General features: G+C 37.0%; 1 protein-coding gene across 3 annotated transcripts in view; it reads right to left on the bottom strand.

The window, feature by feature from the left end:
* LOC124364817 (multiple epidermal growth factor-like domains protein 8) overlaps positions 1-20,704 on the bottom strand; it is a 111,618-nt gene that overhangs the window by 16,841 nt on the left and 74,073 nt on the right. For all 3 annotated transcript variants that reach the window (XM_046820593.1, XM_046820592.1, XM_046820594.1), the window contains 4 exons: positions 16,830-17,016; positions 14,866-15,103; positions 11,642-11,814; positions 10,188-10,365 (listed from right to left, as the gene is read on the bottom strand). In XM_046820593.1, coding sequence (XP_046676549.1) covers positions 10,188-10,365; positions 11,642-11,814; positions 14,866-15,103; positions 16,830-17,016 — 776 coding nt within the window. The remainder of the gene's footprint in view (positions 1-10,187; positions 10,366-11,641; positions 11,815-14,865; positions 15,104-16,829; positions 17,017-20,704) is intronic.

The following is a 20,704-nucleotide window of genomic DNA, read 5'->3' as shown; positions in this document are numbered from 1 at the left end:
CCAAAGTCTTACGTGTATACCCGATTTTCAGAATTTATGCGCATCACTGCTTTTTGTTCTATAGCTTTATGATGCTTTCATAAATGTATATAATGTTTATGTTTTTCTGAAACTAGATAAAATTTGACACAGAATGGCTATCTCACTTTTAAATATATCTCACTATAACTTCATTTGCTAGGTATGGTCCTCCCCAAATGTAAGAAATATTTTTCGTAAATTTTATATTTGATTAAAAAAAGTGTTTATTAAAAAAAATGTTATGGTTAATTTTACAATATAGTGTAATTCTACGTTTAATCCTGAACACAAAAAATATATACTTTTATTTTATATTTTTAATAATTTTTTTAAAAAAACCTTGCGCGAAGCTACAAAACAGCCCGACACTACAGGATGAAATGACCGCCAGTTCTAGGGTTAACACGTGCTTTTGATAGTGTTAACTATACTAAACTCTTAGAAACACTGTCTAATTTTGGAATACAAAAGAGAAAAGAAGATTGGTTTAAGTCCTATCAATCTAACATACAACAAATCATCGTTCAAATGGCATACTTAGTTAATAATAAACTGTTACTATCTCCCCTTTGCTTACTGTGAGGAGTGGGGTTCCTCAGGGGTAGTTCAAAATCAGGGCAACAGTCTTAGTTTATAATACAATTCAATTCAATAACTAGTTCTAATAAAGCAAACTTTCTAGCAGTGTAAAATAAAATAAGTAGTTTTTTTCCAAAATGTCGTACTGTTATTTTCCACTAATACAAAACAACCAATTTAGCAATGGATATGTGCATATCTTCTCATATAATATTACATTGTTAAAGGTATATAGAAATTAGTTGAATCATGAATAAAATATTGAAGGTTTACTCCTAACTAAAAAAAACTTTTTTAAACATGCTACACATCTGGGGAAAATTTACACTTTACTGATTAACACGTTCATGAATAAGAATAAGAATAAGAATAAGAATATGTTTTATTGTCGTTCAGGCTTACAAAAGCATTGACAAAGTTATTTATATTGAGCAGTAATGCCATGTCACTAACCTACTTAAATAAATAATATATAAGGATATTTAAAGTTACAACAAATAAGTCAATAAATAAAAAACAGTTAAAAATGTATTACTTAATAAAATCTTAACAACTTAATCTCTATGAAAACTAGAGATCAAAATAACAATAGAAACAATATAAGTTATAACATACATAAACAAAACATAAATTTATTTATTAATAAAATTAGACAAACACTTATTATAAAACGTTAATAAATAATTAAGTACAGTTGCACAGTATAAAATAAATTCTTAGTTTAAAAATTGATCACAGACAGTAAAAAAAATTTCATTTAAAGAATAAAAGGGATTGTTGAGTAACCACTTATAAAATTTGTGTTTAAATATCTTCACTGAATTTTTCATTTATAAGGTGAATAACCTTGTTGTACACTTTAATAGACAATACAATATGACTAGATAAAGATTTGCTTAGTCTGTGATACTCAATTACTGCCTTATTCTTGTTACGAGTATTGTGGTCATGAATTTCATTTGTAAATTTTAACAAGGTCATGATTCTTCAAAATGAAAGTAATCAAATCAAATATATATAAGTTTATGATTGTTTGCACTTCTAATTTAGTGACACAAAGGTCTACAGTGAGCTTTTGTATCTGATTTTGTTATTACTCTAATTGCTTTTTTTTGAAGAATTAAAATTTCATCGATCCTAGAACAGTTGCCAAATAAAATTAAACCATATCGAAAAACTGATTGAAAATAAGCATAATAAGCTGTTTTCAGATAGTGACTTGGTACACAACTTGTTAATTGTTTTAAAAGATATATAACTCTTTGATAATTTTGAGGATATATAATCTATATGAGCCTGCCAACTTAACTTTATTATCAATGTAGATTCCTAAAAAATTTAGTCCTGGAAACCCTATCCCTTGTCAATATTATTGCTGTCCATAGTTCTTAACGTAAATAACATCTTTTGAGTTTTATTTTCATTGAGTAAAAATCCATTTGTTCTGAACCAAGAAGCAGCATCTGTTATAGTGGCTTGAGATAGTAAATTAAGTTCATTCACATTATTGGCAGTATTTAGGAATGTAGTTTTTTTGGTCTTTGGATAGTAGTTTGAATCTAACGTATTTTACTAGTGCAAGTTATTTTACTGTTTATACTTTGTTATTGGTGCTCAGGTGTATTTAGACTATATTTATATCATCAATTGAACCAGAGTGAGTGCATCTACCTATTAGTTCTTAAATTCTATTGTTTAATCTTTGCATAATTTAATTAATTTATTCAACCCTATTTCACTTACCGTTGAGAGTGCAAACGGTCTCCAGCTGTCATCATCACTCAGCAAGTCATAGACACTAAAATTCAATCAACTGAATCCCAAGAACCTGGCATGTTATTTTATGCATGTAGCCTGTATATTCTAATTCGCTTCGCTTAGTATGGTTGTTTGACGAGTGTATTATCTCGTTCCTTGTTGCTTCTCGCTGCTTTATAACATAGTTCGTCAGTCAACGTGACAAATATCAACTTACTTTTCCATTTATGATACATAATTTACTCATGTTTTGAAATTATTGCTTTAGTGTTGCCAGTCATTATTTCAACATTATTCAATTTAGGTGATATAAAAAAGCACACTTTCAGTGGTGAACTGAGTAGCTACTGATTTGTGAGCTATTTGCTTTCTCGTTGTTGCATTTCACAAAGTATAGTTTTGAGATATAAAATACAGTACATTCTTTATATTATGTCTACTTCCTGTCCTGTTTGCGTAAAAGAAGTCTTAGATACAGAAGAAGGGCTTGTGCTGTGATGCCGAGTGTGAGAGATGGTTTCACAGAGAATGTGTGAAAAATGTCTAAATCTGAATACCAACGATTTAGCAACGGACAACAATACAAAATGGTATTGTCATAGAACTGACTGTAAAAAGACACTGGCAAGCCCAATAGATGCCAAGCTGGATACCATTCTCTCTAAGTTGTCTTCCCTTGCCACTAAAACAGAACTCTCAGAAGGACTACAACTTATAAAAAAAGACCTGGAATTGGTGACCTCCAAATTACTGGAACTTGAGCCTCGCTTGGCCTATGTTGAATCTGAAATAAGCACTATCAAGGATAAACAGGTAGCGGGTTGTGATCAGCTTTTTGAAGATGTTTTATCCGAATGCAACGATCGTAGTCGACGTGCCAAAAAATGTTATTATACATAACATCCCCGATTCAAACACAATCTCAAAAACTGCGGATGCCGTTTTTTGTCCAGGATTTTCTTGCTCATTTGAAATCTAATGTTCAGTATTCAGATGTTCGTCATTTTTAGATTGGGAAAAAAAAGGACAAATCGTCCTCTCATGGCTTTTGTATGCCGTCTGAAGGCACTGCTATTCACATTTTCAAAAACTTCAAGGAAAATGATGTTCCTAATAGCATGCGTGGAATATCAATCTCTCATGACCGCACTCCTCGAGAGAAAAGGACATCTGGAGACTCTTCGTGCCACCTTAAAGTCCAAACAGGAATGCTGGTGATACTTCCCTAACGATTAGATATAAGAATGGAAGCCTTCTATTGTGCCAAAAAACGAATAAATTCCAACGGTAAGCAGCAGCATGTTTCTCTGAATGTTTACTGCCAAAATGTAAATGGTCTTCGTTCGAAGCTTATTGAGTTAAAAAATAGTTTATCTGCATGCCTTTGATGATGTTATTCTACTATGTGAAACAAATCTCTCTCCTGATATCCCCGACTCCGAAGTTGTTGGTGATACTGACTTCATTGTTCATAGATGTGATAGGTCTGCTGCTACAAGTCACAAAAGTTCTGGTGGAGGAACCCTACTTGCAGTTCGTAAGAAGCTTTTGTCTAAGCGACTATACTCTGGATTCAACATCGAAAGCGTCTTTGCCCTTGTGAAATCAGGATTTGGTTTTGATCTTCTTCTGGCCTGTGTCTACATCCCCCCTTCAAGTCCTCTTCTGTTTACCGTGAATTCTGTGATGCGGTTACTGAGACAGTCGAATTGGCAAATTTCCCAAAGAAAGACACTCATTTTTGGAGACTTCAACTTGCCTCACTTCGATGTCAATTTACCTGTATCTGGCCTCCCTCAACATTGCAGCGAATACCTCCGTGACATGTCTTCTCTGCACTCTCTCTTCCAGATAAATCATGTTCAAAACCATAGAGGAGTAACATTGGACTTGGTCTTTCATTCTGATAGTGAGGTGCAAGTTAGCAGGGCTAATGATTGGTTGATTAAACCTGAAATTCATCATCCTCCTCTGTCCCTTACTCTTGAGTGTTATATGCCCTCTACTTATGACAACAGCTACAGCGGCTACAACTTGGGGAAATGTGACCTCCCAGCTGCTTTTACAGCCCTACAGGAGGCAGATATGGGATTTATTCACCAGCCGATCTCAGTTGATGAAAAGTTCGACATTCTGGAAAGTTCCTTAGGAGAAAATCGTCAAAAATGCAAGTCCGTTGAAAGAAATTTGGTATCTCACGCTTCCCTAGGTGGTTTAATAATGACCTAAAAAAAATGCATTATCGAAAAGAAAGCTGCGCATGCACGTTTCAAGAGAAGTTTCAATCTTGCCCATTATTATGAGTTCTCGAGGCTGAGAGATGCTTGTAGGTCGCTGTCTCGTGGAATGCCACATTCGATATTTGTCCAATGTTCAATCAAACATATATTCTAATCCACGAGCTTTCTGGGGACTAGTTAAAGCTCAAAGAAATACTCCTGATATGCCATCTAGTCTGCATTTAGATGATGAAGTGGCCAGTGACACAACAAGCATTTGTCAGCTGTTCTCAGTTATTTCAACTCAGTCTACTCTCCCTCGTTACGAGTTTCACCTAGCTTTAGCTATCCCGTCTTCGATTCTCTTTGTGTCATAACAACCTCAACAGAAGAAGTTCTCAGCAAGCTTAAGAACCTGGACACTACAAAGGGAGCTGGAATTGACAATATACCGCCATCTATGCTTCATCACTGCCGATCTCTCTTAGCTGAACCCCTCACAGTGTTGTTCAATGAATCACTTAACAAAGGAATCTTCCCTAGCTCTTTAAAAGTTGGGCTTCATCATTCCTTTACATAAAGCAAAAGATCCCAGCGACATACGGAACTACCGTCCAATCACTATTCTGCCGGCAATTGGCAAAGTTTTTGAAAGTATCGTGGTAGATAGACTGAATCCTTTTCTATCCAAAATAATCCATCCTTCCCAACATGGTTTTATGAAGGGCAAGTCTACTGTCTCCAACCTCCTGCTCTTTCAAGAATATGTTTTGTCTGCTTTTCGCAAGAACTACCAAGTTGATACAAGCCTACATCGATATGGCAAAAGCCTTCGACAAGGTCGACCACACAATTCTTGTGTCTAAGTTTGCTGGGGTTACGGAGTGGCTGAACCCTCTTTTGTCATGGATTTCTAGTTATCTTCAAAAAACGTTCTCTGTCGTGAGGATGGGTTCCGCCACTTCCACTCAGTTCTCACCTTCTTCAGGAGTTCCACAAGGTTTCTTTGCTGGGACCTTGCCTCTTCAATGTCTTTGTCAATGACCTACTAGACAAATTAACTGTAAAGGCATTACAATTTGCTGACGACCTGAAGATTTTCATCGCTGTGTCTACACCAGAAGACTCTCAAGAAATTCAAAATAGCCTTTCCGGAATTGAGGATTGGTGTGTCAGGAATAACATGTCTGTAAATCCCAGTAAGTGCTCTTGTATAACTTATCACCGCATCAAATATCCAGTCATATACGTATACTCCATTTTTGGTACATCCATTCCACGGTCCCAGTGTATAAAAGACCTAGGCGTTATATTTGCCAGCGACATGGGATTTTCTGGACATATAGACCACATCAGTAGCAAAGCAAACAAGATGCTTGGTTTCATAGCAAGATTCTCCAGAGGAGCATCGACAACCCTTCTGCTCTTCGCTCTCTGTATTGTTCCCTTGTGAGACAGCTTGTGGAATATGCAAGTCCCGTGTGGTCGCCTTACACTGTTGGCAATAGGACAAGACTGGAGGCTCTACAAAGGCGTTTTTCTTCGCTTGATTGGTGTCCGGCTGGGCTTTGCCTATCTTGATGTGCCTGTGGAGGAACTGTCCGGCAATCTGAACTTGTCACCTCTTGCCCTGCGACGTGACGTGGCTGATGTTGTCCTTCTCTGGAAGATAGTAAATGGTCGCATGAAACTCTCCAGATCTCCTAGCTGAAAATCGACCTCAGAGTTCCGGCAAACACAAGATCTCGAGATCTGCTGGGTCGAAGATACCACTCAACTAACTTCGACTTCAACAGTCCTTTCGCAAGGTTTATTCGCCTGGGAAATCAGGTTGCGTCTGGGTGTGACCTGTTCTTCGATGGACTTCACCAGGTTCGCCGGCAGGCCTTCTCTCTTCTTTTCTGTGAGGGACTAGTGATTAAGACCTACAGTAGTTAGCTTTAATCTGTGTTAAGTGCATGTTCATTGTATTATATGTTGTATTTATTTAATTTCACTGTTATTTGTTAAATGTTATATATTTATATTTTAAATTTATTAGCACAATTTATCTATGTTCGCTCCATACTTGAATAATTATTGTTGTTTGTTAATCTATTTTTATTTTTTGTTATGTTTTGGATATTTATAACTGTTACATCTTTGAATACTAATTATTTATTATCAAATTTTGTATGATACCTATTTTATTACTTTATGTAGATTTTTCATCTGTTCGTATTAATTTTATTTTCCGCTGTATCTACTATCTATGTTTGTATTTGTAAATTGGCTGCTGCCGTTGGAAAATAAATAAATAAATAAAAGTATCATCAGCATATAAAAATGATTTTGTGTTTAATGAGTTTGGCAAATCATTAATGCTAATTAAAAAAATAAGAGTGGTCCCAACACAGATCCTTGAGGTACTCCCCCATTCAACAAAAACATCCTTGGATGTTTCACCATTAACTGAAACTGACTGCAAACGGTTCTTAAGATAAGATTCAAAAAATTTTAGAGGTGTACCAGAAATACCATAATATTTCAACTTCAATAAAAGGTCATCATGATTTACACAATCAAAAGCCTTACTCAAGTCACAAAAAGTAACCTGAGCAAAGGCTTTATTTTCAAATGTCAAAAGGATTTCTCTACCAGCCTGTCCACAGCATCAATTGTCGATCTTCCCTTTCTAAATCCAAACTGAGAAAAAATTGTAGGTAGTTATTATTTTCAAAGAAGAAGCTAACCTGATCATATACTATCAGTTCAAACAGCTTGGCTAATATAGGGATTAATGATACTGGACGATAACTCTCGGGTTCATCCCGCTCCCCTTTTTTAAAAATCGGACATATTTTTGATTTTTTTTAATTTGTTTGGCAAGACACCTTCCATTAAACACTGGTTGAAACTAAATGACAGAGGTTCAGCAATAGTGTGTATTATATTTTTTAATAAATTATTAGAGATGTTGTATATATCTTTACTATCTGTATTGTTAAGCCTTTTTGTTGCATGTATAACATCATCCGCTGAAATTAATTTCCATTCAAAATGTCTATGATCAATATTAACCTTATTTACTAATTCATTAACACTTATGCTTGGTTTACTTATGCTTTGTTTAACTTCCTTAACACAATTGATAAAATAATCATTAAAAGTATCTGGTGGTAATTTAATTTTTGTGATGTCCTGGAGCTATTACTATTATTATTTATTATTTTCCATGCGGCCTTGCATTTATTATTACTTTTTTCAATTGTATTTGCATTGTACTTAAGCTTGGCTTCACTAATTGGCATATTTATATTGCTTTTTCAACACTGTCAACTGTGCTACAGAGTTATGTGTTCTCAGTTTACCTAAAAACAATAACTTTTCTTCATTTTTGCAAGGTCAGTGGTATACCACTTGTTATTTACTTGTCTGGAAGAACTGGTTCCAGCTCGTTTTAGGACTATAAAAAATTGTAAGAACCTCAAAAATTACTTCTAATATCATTTCAAAAATCTGGTTTGCATCTTTATATGTAAACTTGAGATAAAAGACTATTCCAGTCAAATGAGACAAGGCTGTCTATTAAATCTAACACAGCAGAGTTAGGTAATACAAACTTAAGATAATCTGTTTGCATACAAGTTAAATTATTAAAACTTAAATCTATACAATTAATACAAAGTAACAAACCAACATGATCCGAGTATGGAAAATCAAAAAAAGTTACAAAACTCTAACTGATGTCTAGCACAGTTAATAAAAATATTATCCAGGCAATTCTTACCCCGTGTTGCAGCTGAATTTAGGCAATAAAAATTGTTTTGTCTCAGTACATTAAGAAATTGTTTTTCACTGTTTTTGTACAGTTATTTATATTAAAATTTATTGTTTACGTCTCCACCGGCTACCACTGTATAATTGGGATATTGAGTTAAAAGTGACAGCATTTTATCCAGGTTATCAAGAAAAATATCTGCATCTCCTGATGGGGAATGGTATAAACAAACCACTATCAATTTTAAAATTGTCAATAATTACTGCAGAAGCTTCAAAATGTACCTCCACACCAATGTTTCCCAGATCAAGGGACCTTGCCTGAACATAATCTTTAACAAAAATTACTGTCCTCCTCTTAATTTCTCATTCCTGCAGAAGGCACTAACACAGCGATAACCTACTGGAAATGTTAAACTAATTTCTAATTGTTTTAGCCAATGCTCCGATATACAAATAAAATCTAATTTTTTTAAGTTAACCAGGAAACTTTCTAAAAGTGTTATCTTACCATCCAGACCTGAATATTTAAAAATAAAAAACCTATTTGTGCAAACTGTACTTTTTTATGTTCAGTTACTAAACTATTTAGCCTACTGTTTCTCACTTGTCTAAAAAACCATTATGTCCAGAACTCAGTGTCTGTGCTGGTATTGAAGAATGTTCTAAATTATGCTCTCCTCTTCTTCAGGTGGCTTTGTATGTTCTTCAGATTCCCCTCCATGCAAAGATACGCTCGTCTCTCTTCGAATACTGACTGCTCTCCGTCCATTCTCTTGCTACAGCCTCACAGATCTTCTGCACAAGCCATTGTTTTCCTTTGTTGTTAAAGTGCATCCCGTGTCTTGTATGAAGTTGTCTATCCGCCTTGCTAGCCTCCACCAAAGTTACATTTTCGAGTCCATCACACAATATTTTTTAACTCAATATTGACTCTTCGTGTTTCAGCATTAACACAGGACCAGCTGGCCAAATCATATCTGTTAGGTAGGTCTATGAGAACAACCTTTGACTTTTTATAATTCTTCAACCTGTTACTTACAATGTCAATCATTGTGTTACCTTCATTGCGTGCTACACTCGTTTGTGCCACAGGAGATCACTAAAATATCATCAGAGTTTAACTTTTCCCCTTCAATGTTATGTTGATTCAAGACTTGGGCAGCACGACCACCTGGCTTGATAAAACCATAGGCTTCATATTTCTTTACATGTTTGTTTAAGTTCCATGCTAAATCTCTTCCGTGACTGTCAGCTAATAACACATACTATGTGTACCCCATCGGTTACATGCAATCTTTCACAACTGCATTGGTATACATTTCCTTATTGCATTTTTCTTGTTTGCCTGTCTCAGTGGTTTGTTAAATATCAGCCTGCGCTTAAAGAAATACCTCATGTACCCTGTTGGGCACATGATTGCTTAATTTAGTATGTAAATTAAATTTTAAAAAAATTATTATGGTTTTTTGCCATTATTAATCAAAAGTTTGATGGCATATAAAAAAGTCAGGAAATTAGCCATTGTTGTGGACGTGTTAAAACAATTAATCGGCTTAGTTTATATATTTGTACTAATTTATTATTTTAATTAAGCAAGAGCTGATGCTGATAGTTGAATTACCATATGCAAATTTATGTAATCAAACAGTAAATAAAAAAACAAAGTCTTTTTCCTAATTTTTTTCACTTTGCAAAAAATCCAATCTTACATTACTGTGTTTGTTTTTTGTATTACTTTCAATAAATCCTAAGTAAGCCTCAATAAGTCACCTAATTTGAGACTAACAGTCCCCTTCTTATTACGACACAATGCTAAGTGACATTTTCATGATCCCCATCAGCCAGTACCTGAGAGGTGAGACAGCTGTCACAGTCCTTATGCTCGCTGCAGCGTGCTGGACAAACAGCACTGCTTGTCTTCATTGGGATACTGATCCTAGACGTGAACTCCTGAGTAACACAGCTCCAGTCGTAGATGGGATCTTCGGTGACCTTCACTCCTTGCTCCGTAGTCAGCATCGCTTGTCTACAAGCACAATTTTACCAAATAAGATCAATAAATGACTGACACAGTTTATAAATAACAAATAGAGAAGGAAGTTCCAAAGCAAACCATCTGTAATTAATCCTTAACTGCCATGTCCGAGATATATCGTGCAACTATAGTTTCCTGAATAACCACCACTCCCGAGTATACTCGACTTCATATTATCAGCTGTTTTATTTTTGTTTTATCAGCTGTTGTATTGTGTTACTTGGTGTTCTGTAATGTTAAAAATGTCTAGAAGATATTTGGTGGTTCAATCTTGTGGAAATTACTCAAACTACTTGGACGCCATGTGCTTTGTATCGCCCATGTGTTCGAGAAAGGTTAGGTTGATATTTTACAGGGTGTTTTCCAATGTTTAATTGTAGATAGTTTTGTGAAAGTGATGTTTTAAAACATTGTTTACTCTATTTATTAAACTTTAAATAATGTGTCATGTCAAAAACTCCTAATAATAAGAAAAGATATTCGGGCAGGGGGTCTTAGTATGTAACTAAGGCCGATGCTTGGGTGTCACTGCGAATCCAGAAACGAGGCGGTTAAAGGGTTAAAAAAAACACAAGATCATACCTTGTAAGTACCCAATATTACAGCTGCCACTAACAGAGAAGTGACATTTTTGTGTTTCAAAGGAGAGACAATGTTTCTTCAGACCCATTCATATTGGTTCCCTTAGGCTTCAGCCCAATGGCTGAACTAAATATTATTTGGCAGAATATAAAAGTTAGAATTAACTCAACTGGTGATTTGGTTTGCAGATGTACTAAGTAAACCTCTTAATAAATTTTGCTTTTATAATACTGCTTTTTACAACACTACTGAAGTCAACTTATGTACTTAACTAATAAATAAATTAATAAATTGAAAAAAAAACAAACAAAAACCAGTTAACATCATTACAATCAGTGAAGTTCTTTAAAAACAGTACAGGTTAATTAAGTTAAATGTCAATAGTTCTTAAAAGTTCCTGAAGTATTTTATATCAGCAACTCATTGTTGTTTAAGGATAAGAAGAGAGGGGAATGTACAGTAGAATTTATATGTAGATGGTACCATGCCTTAGCCATATCTCATAACCATAATTCATAACTTTCCAAATAAAAAACTAGTTAATTTACTGTGTAATTTACCTGTCAAACAATATGTGTAGTCGATTAATTGCCCTATTGAAGTTTACTACACTGAAAATAAATTCTAATCAAACTGTGATTTATTTTGTACTAATGAGAATGAAGAATGAAACACTCCTGCTGACCTGGTCCAGAGACAGTTGCCGAGGGCGTGACATTTGTTACAATCGCTGGCAGCACACTGTGTCTCCGCGCACTGAGTCACATTTGTCACCACGCGGCATTTGTTATCTCTGTCACAGTCGGCAGTCGCTGGCACACAGCGCGCCCTCGAGCACTTGCCACACCATTTACACACCTACATCCAACATCCAAACAAGTTTTTGTAAAATTTTATACTACGTGTTAGTTGTTTATCTGTTTAGATTAATGAAAGAACTGTATTTCAGCATGCACATTTTACATAACAACTTTAGTGTAGCGTAAACATCACTTATAAAAATTTCCTGTAGAACTATTATGAAAAGATGAGATATAAAAACTATATTACACTGCATCGGTGCAAATACAACTCATAAATAAGTTATGATTATTAATTGGTTGGTTGTGAGGTGTAACCCTCTAACATTGAATGACATCACCTAACAGTTTGCCTTCCAACTGGTTAAGTTGCTAGTTTCTTGAGTATTATGCTCCCATAGTTAACAAGTGAAAGGTGTGAAAATGAACATGTTAATAATTTATTACCCTTCACAAGACTTGACACTGAATAGCTAACAATGTTACAGCTGATACATGTTATCAGAAGGCAGGTATAAAAATAACTTTAGTAAGGTATTTAAACGTAAGGTATAAATCTTGCTGCTACGTTATTTTAGAAAAGCATACTAACATTTTATCTTATAATAAAACCTTGTGGAATATTCTTATGCATAAAAGTTAATTTATAAGCTAAGATCACTGAGGTACACCCCAACTCCTTACTTACAGATCATACAATGTAATTTATTTCAATACAAAGTACCTTATTCTAAATTTTTTTATAATTTCATGGATATTATTACAAAGTATTTATATTTTAGATCCAGCTGTAGTGAAATGACCTTGAGTTTTCTACCATAAGAATTATGTTAAACCTCATACCCTTTTATGTCCTTATTTCAGAACACATGAAAGATGTCTTATTTTTAAGACATATAAAATTAACGCACATAAAAATATTTCTTTTAGTGTATATTACGAGGGGTATCCAAAAAGTAAGTTTCCATTAATTATGAAAAAGTTAAAAAGACTCAAAAAATAACTGAAACACATTTATTCAACTTTTTACATCATACCTTATTTTTCTACATAGTTACCATCCCTTTCTAAGCACTCTTGGTATCTAGGAAGTAGTTTTTTTATTCCAGCATCACAAAATTCACCCGCCAAATTTTTAAGCCAAGTATCCACCTCATTTTGAAGGTCATCGCTGTTGGCAAATCGCCGACCGCCAAGGTGTCTTTTCAGCTCCGGAAACAGATGAAAATCGCTAGGCGCAAGATCTGGTGAGTATGGAGGATGACCAAAAACATCCCACTTAAATTTCCTCAAAAGTTCCATTGTTGCACGAGCAGCGTGTGGTCGGGCGTTATCTTGAATAAGCAGAACCGTGCGCGACAAAAGTCCGCGCCGTTTATTATGTATTGCCCGCCGAAGTCTGGTGAGAACTTCACAATACCTTTCTGCATTTATGGTTTCGCCACGAGGAAGATAGTCAATCAATAACACTCCACGGCAGTCCCAAAAAACTGTAGCCATTACCTTTCCTGCCGACTCAAAAACTTTAGCTTTTTGAGGAGCTGCCTCTCCTTTTTTTTTGCCACACCATACTCTGGCGTTTGGTCTCTGGAGTTGAGTGGTGAATCCATGTTTCATCACCAGTGACTATTCTACTGAAAAGGTTTTCATCTTCATCGTCAAACAATCGCAAGAAAGACTGGGCAGCAGCCATTCGTTGTTGTTTATGGGCATTGCTCAATAAGCGAGGCACCCATCTTGCACACACTTTTGCAAGCTGAAGATCTTCTGTCATGATATTGTGCACAGATGACCGGCTAACTTCAACACTTGACGGCAGTTTATCCATAATTTCATCGAGAGTCACTCGCTTATCATTGTCAATAACTGCTCGTACAGCACTAATGATGTCAGGTTGCCGAGAATTGGCCGATCGGCCACGACGCTCATCGTCATGAACATTTTCTCTTCCTTCCAAAAACATTGCACGCCAACGACGGACCATCTGAACGGACATAACATGTTCACCATACACTTGACACAACTGACGATGAATTTCAACGGCAGTTTCATTTTTGGCGGTCAAGAAACGAATAACACTACGGACTTCGCAACTGGCGGCAGAACGCAGTGGAGTCTCCATGATGTTTGGGCAGCAACTGACTGAGAAGCGTGACAATGGGCCAGTGACCGGCGCACCTGTTGCCAACCGAACCGCGCTACATATCCCCGCCCACAGCTGCACGCTGTGTTACGTACGCGTCTTTTTACAGAACAGGGAAACTTCCTTTTTGGATACCCCTCGTATTATAATATATAAATGATGAAATACAAAATGTTTAGATTTTTTTTATATACTTTAACACTTTATATGCTGTTGACGTGTATATGCAATCTTATGATTTACACTCTTAACACCCTTTACGCGTTTTGGCTATTTTTAGTTTTTGCGTTTTCATGTTGTGTTATTCCATGCATGGAATCTTCACAGACTGTAAAATGTAGTACGTCAACGCCTAGGGGATGTCACTAGGCACAGCTGCATCTATTTGAAGCTGGAGGCGAGGCGGGTGAAGGTCATGGACAGCGTCGATGACGCGTATATGCGCGTCGCTGTCATAGTGTGTTTGGCTTGTGTGGCATACCTCTAATGTGTTTTGCACTCGTTTGTAATTTAGTTAGTTTGTTAGTTGCATTAGTTATTTTCTTAAACCATGGCAAATGCCGATGATCCTGAGTTTCACAATTTTATCAAATAATATAATAAGAATAAAATAAATAACAATAAAACATAATATAGACATTTGAACCCACAAATCATACACAAAAATTATTAATGCTTTTTCTGACTTTTCATAAAGGTTAAAAATAAAAAAATAACACGTTCACAAAAATTAACTTTGGCTTTTTTCAATAAATGAGCTCTAGAAGAGAAATTATCCAATTTTAGCATGGCGCTCTAAGGGTTAAAAGTATTGGAAAAAGTAAAAGCATTTGTATATGTATAGACTGTATCTTTGTATTAGACTATCTAACATTTCCTTTAGTTTTATTACTATTACCCATGGACGTAAAAGTGCAAGGTTTAACATTGTTCTTATAGGCCTAAAATCAAGATGACCGCCAGTACCGGAGGCTCGTCCCAGTGTGAGGGCCAGCGTGCCAGACAGTCCGTGCAGGTGGTGTACTGCTCGCAGGTTCGCTGCCCGAGGAACTCCCGGTTACACATGACACCGTTGTTAGTCTTGTGAGTCCCCTCCAGGCCACGGCACGGGTCACTTATCGCACCACGGGAGTTGCTGTAGCAGTAGCTGGTGGAATTGCCAGTCTCGCTGATCACAGCACAGTACGAACATCCCAGAAATGACCTGTCACAAACATTTCTACAGTGAATTTAATATTTAAGCCTGAAGGATTTAATGCCAATACCCTACATTTTACACTTAATATGTAACAGCCTAACTTATTTAATATTAACTACAATTGTCAATTCTTGTCCCATGTTTTAAAAAGGAAATTACTCGAAAACAATTTTGTTATACTGGCCCAAAAATAATAAATAAATGTATTTTGAAATAAGAAAATTATATAGTAGTATTAAATTCAAAACCCAGGTTTAAAATGAAGATTATGTAGCAGGAAGTAATAAAAATTATATATTCTATTAATACTACTATACTACATTATGTTCTTGTTGTTTGATTTTAAGTCTTACTGTCATTGGTATTTATATTGATGTTTACTGTTTGATACTTTTTTGTTTGTTAAATCTATTTATATATTTATGCTTGTTGATATTTTTAAATATTATTTGTTGATCTTGCTGTTTTTGCTTGTTAATGGAGATAGAAAGTGTTGCTTGGCCAATATTTAATATTTATTATTTATACATGTATTTATTTGTTAAAACTTGATGTAATAACCTTACCTGCTGATAAGGAATTTCCAGATAAACAATGCGATATCAGCGTTCTACAACCGATTGGGATATTGTCAGCAAACTGAAGGCAAACACTTTGAACATTTGTTATAACTGTTTTGGTAAGTGATTTGAAGTAAAAGAAGTAAAATAAAAGATAAAGTGTCTCAGTTTTCTCTAACAACCAGAATGTTTGCATTTGAAAAATTCTGTATTTTATAATCTTTGAGTGTCCGCCATTTTGTAATGCGTCAACTTTTTTACGTCAGATTTTCGCCAAAATATTTCAATTAAAAAGAGCTTTAATTTGATGTACGACTCGACCTATGCTTCTATTTAAGAATTTTCACCAACCCCTAGCGGGACGTCCCCCATAAGCAGGATATCATGGTGAAATACATAAAATAATAGTTTTATATGAGCAAAAGCTTGATGTAAATTTTGGTTCTTATATTGTAATTAGTTCAAAAGTTATTAGACCGTCCCGGGACTTTTCAGCACCCCTGTATTTAGTATATGTTATGGACTGATAGTATGAATACAGTATCTGTACACCATGGTGAAAGAAAACATAAAAATAAGAAAAAATCCTTAACTTGCAAACTGCATGCATATTTTTGTAATGTATGCATGTTATATTGTAGTAACAAGTCACGCGTGCTTCTAAGTACCTGACTCTGTAAAATTATGTGATTTTGAAATAAAGGTTTTTTGTAAACTCCTTAAACAATAATTGTGTACCTACATTGTTGCTGTGTTCTCTCCAATTTTATATCTCATCCATTTTTATGCTGTAAATATGAATCTTATAACAATAAAGGGGAGAAGAGAGATGCCCAAGAGAAATCGCTATTTACGTAGTTTTAGCAGCCTAATCTATGATTGTTACTAATCACATGATTTGATATTAGTAACACCAAAAATCTTTTAGCTTTTAATAGTCATGAAATATTTATTTGCATTAAAAATAAGCTAGCATGTGTAACAAAGAAATTAATCATGCTATTTAATACAAAATTTCAGTTGATTCAGAAGCACACAGAACTGCAGTGAAAGTGTTAAGAGATGTCTCACTATTTTATTTGTAGGTAAGAATAACTGGCTGTACTGATCCCTGACACCAAACAATACGTTTTACTTGAATGCCCATAAAAAAGGTTCTGACACGACTGTACCTGCACTTGTCCTTGTTGGTCCAGAGACGGCACAAATCAGACGGCAAAGAGATGCGAGTGACATGGCTCTGTATACCTCCAGCAAAGCCTCCCATCACGTACGCAACTGTACTGTTGGTGGTCTCGGGATCCAGAGCCATGGCATGGGCGTAGGTGGCCGGCGGAGGGTTGCCCACAACAACTACATCTGTTATAAACACACATTCCATCAGTTCTCTTGGCTTTCCCTCTTTATAGTGTCTGGGTTTCTCTATGAAGAATCTTGGAGCATTGAAAAACAATTTAATTTACTATCACTTATAAGCGAACAAAAATTTTCCAATAATGATTTTATTATTGCAAGGCCTTCTGGAATCAATGATTTCATCATCAGGATTCTACAAATATTTGTTCATTTGTGAAGTGCCTCAGACAATTTACCAGTGATAGTAAATTACATTTCTCTATGTTTAATGGCCATGTCATTTCTTTGAGTTTTGAAGAGATAAAATGTAACAGTCCCACAATAACTTTGCCTAGTAATAATATGTGCAATACTAATCTTCATGAATCATTAATTTCATTTAAAGAATATTTAACAAAGTTAACTTATATTAATAACTGTTATGTATATAATACCTACACCAGTTAATTAAATTTTACAAAATTTAATGTTTAGCTTAGAATATTTCGTTTATCACTCCACAGAAAATCCTTATCGACGTCCTTTCCTTTTTTCCTATTTTCCAAGACTTTAAAATAATAATCCTACAAACATTCTTATAGTTCTGGAAGTTGGTACAAAATAAATGAATTGCTGGATGATTCTTTACTTCAATATATTGTTACGTTTTTACAAACTAAATAATTCTTATGTGGGTTTACAAATAAGCAACACGATTTTTAGTTACAATTAATAATGTTTATTAAAGCTAATTTACAATAAGGACAAATAAATTACTTTAATTGAAAGAAATTACTATTTACAATTATTACTATTAATTTACAACTCCAATAATTACTATTATTAATATTTGCTAAATGACTAAGATGGCTTCTGCAAAAACTAATATTATTTGCAATCACAAATATAGCTAATTAACAAGTGGCTTTACTGTCTCTTCTGCTTAAGTCCAATTTGCTTACGGTTTCCCCGGTGTCGTATCCTTCCACAGGAGTTGTCCAATACTGCGCTGAATCTTCCGGTCGATCCCACGATGCGACGATTCCCACAGCAGTATCTCCGCAGGCACTCACTATCACAGGATCCGTGTCACGACACTCACTACACTGCCTCACTGGTACTCACAACTCCCCCGCTCCCCATTAGACGGCCTTATATAACCTTCTAGCATTCTTGCTAGAAGGGTCTATACCGGTGGGCTCTGGAAGGTCTAGAAGATTCCGGAGTCAATGGGCAGTGAGTCTTTTACCAGGAAGGACTGCTCTAGACTTTCTATTGTCATCAGCCTATTCAGAAGAAAGGACTGGCCCAGCCATTTATGAGGGTGTTGATGGCTCTCGCAGAAGGATTTATGGCGGTCCCCTTACGTCAACAGCCAGGCCGCCACCGCAGCCGCCGCGCGACGGCCAGCTCCGTGACACTGCCCTCTCCTTAAGGCTGATCGTCCCGATCAGTGTTGGAACCATGGTAAGACGCTAGACGATCTAGTGGACGACGAGCATCTTGCCTCTTGGGTGTCTTTGGATTCGGTAGACCACGTCGTTGATTCGTGTCACCACACGATAAGGTCCAATCCAGTCCTGTTGAAGCCTTTGGGCACCTTCCCTTCCTCCGCAGGGGACTGTAGAGCCAAACCAAGTTGTTCTCCTGGAATCCAGCTGAGTTGGCTTGTCGGTCGTAGCGAGCCTTCATCTTGTCACTGGCGACCTTCAGGTGCTGGCGAGCAAACTCGTGAGTGTCGTGCAATTGATCAACGAGTTCCGAGGCGAAGTCAGTCGCTGGCCTCTCCTTGTCAGTGGGTAGGCCGAACATGAGATCACTTGGTAGCCGAAGTTCTCTTCCGAAGACCATTTCTTGCTGGGGTAACACCAGTTGTTTCATGGCTAGAAGATCTGTAGGCCAGCAGAAAAACTGGCACCTTCTTATCCCAATCCCGCTGGCTGGTGGAGACAACTTTCCTGAGATGACCGACGAGAGTCTTGATGTATCTCTCAACCATCCCATCGGATTGTGGGTGAAGCGGGGTTGTCCGTGTCTTATGCACTCCCAGACGCTGAAGAACATCCCTCATCAAGATAGAACCGAAGTTCGTCCCTTGGTCGCTGTGTAGCTCACGGGTACCCCATACCGGCAGACGAAGTCGTTCACCAAGCATCCTGCCACAGTAGATGCCTCCTGGTTTGGTATGGCGTATACTTCTGGCCATTTTCGTGAAGTAATCCATGGCCACCAGGAGATATTTATTCCCTGCGTCTGTCACGGGAAATGGTCCAGCGATGTCGATGGCGATCCTCTCGAAGGGTGATCCAACGTTGTACTGCCGCATCCTGCCTCGACTTCTTGTTTGAGGCCCTCGGCTTCCAGCACATACATCACATTGGCGGCACCATTTCTCAACATCAGCCCTAAGGTGCAGCCAGTAGAACCGTTGTCGCAACTTTTCCAACTGTCTTGTTGACACCAAGATGACCTCCAGGACGCTCCGTTATGCAACTCCATAAGGACTTCCCTCCTCTTACTTCTTGGGAGTACGATCTGTTCGATTTTCCTCTTCCCGTTAGGAGCTTCCCAGATTCCTTATTAGTACTCCGTTCTTGATCTTCATAGAGTCCCACTGTGCCCAGTAGCTCTTGTATAGGTGATCTCTAGCCGCGATGTCTTTCCCAACTAGGTCGAGTTCCAGCTTCCACCTCTCGCAGGAGTGGTCCGATCTCCGTGTCTCCTAGCTACTCGTTCCGAAGTTCACTCATTTCCCATCCACTAGCAGGCTCCACGGTGACACAACGTACTTCTGCCGAAGGATTCTTTTCTTCTAACCTTGGAGCAGTGCTTACAGCCTTCTGGACAAGGACGACGTGACAGAGCATCAGCGTTGGAATGTTTCTTCCCTTGTCGGTGTTCAGACGTGAAGTTGTACTCCTGAAGCCGCTGCACCCATCGCGCTGTCTGCCCCTCCAAGTTCTTGAAGTTTCAGTAGCCAAGTCAGGGCGGAGTGATCTGTCCTTAAATGGAAAGGTTGTCCATAGAGGTATTTATGAAAGTGTTCTAGGGACTTCACGACTGCTAGCAGTTCCCTCCTTGTGACGCAGTAATTCCTTTCGGCCTTAGATAGTGTTCTGCTGAAATAGGCTACCACGGTTTCCTGGCCATCCTGAACTTGCGAGAGTACTCCTCCTATGCCCACGTCGCTGGCGTCAGTTGTCGACAATGAACTTTTCTCCAAAGCGAGGGAATCCCAAGATCGGAGCACTACAGAGAGCAGTCTTGAGTATCCCAAATGCTTCACTCGACTCTGAGGTCCATTCAAACTTGCGCTGTTCTTCCGTGAGCTTGGTCAGTGGCTTAGCAATATCGGCATAACCCTTCACGAAGCGGCGGTAATAGGTGCACAGCCCGAGGAAACTTCTTACCTCATGTTTGTTACGTGGTGTGGGCCATTCCTTTATCGCTCGTATCTTCTCTGGATCCACAGAGACTCCTTCTGACGAGACTACATGTCCGAGATAGTTTACCTTATTTTTAAATAAGTTGCCACTTCTTCAGGTTAAGCTTCACGTTGGCAGAACGAAGCCTTATAAAGATCTTTCCAGGTTCTGAAGATGGTCTTTAAACGTCTTTTCCAATGACTATGATATCATCCAGATACACTAGACAGGTTTCCCAAGTTAGACCTCTAAGCACGTTCTCCATTAATCTCTCGAAGGTAGCTGGT

The sequence above is a fragment of the Homalodisca vitripennis genome, chromosome 6 (genome assembly GCF_021130785.1).
Source record: "Homalodisca vitripennis isolate AUS2020 chromosome 6, UT_GWSS_2.1, whole genome shotgun sequence".
Classification (NCBI taxonomy): Eukaryota; Metazoa; Arthropoda; class Insecta; order Hemiptera; family Cicadellidae; genus Homalodisca; species Homalodisca vitripennis.
The sequence above is the reverse complement of the archived record's forward strand: the minus strand, read 5'-3'. Positions and strand labels throughout refer to the sequence as shown.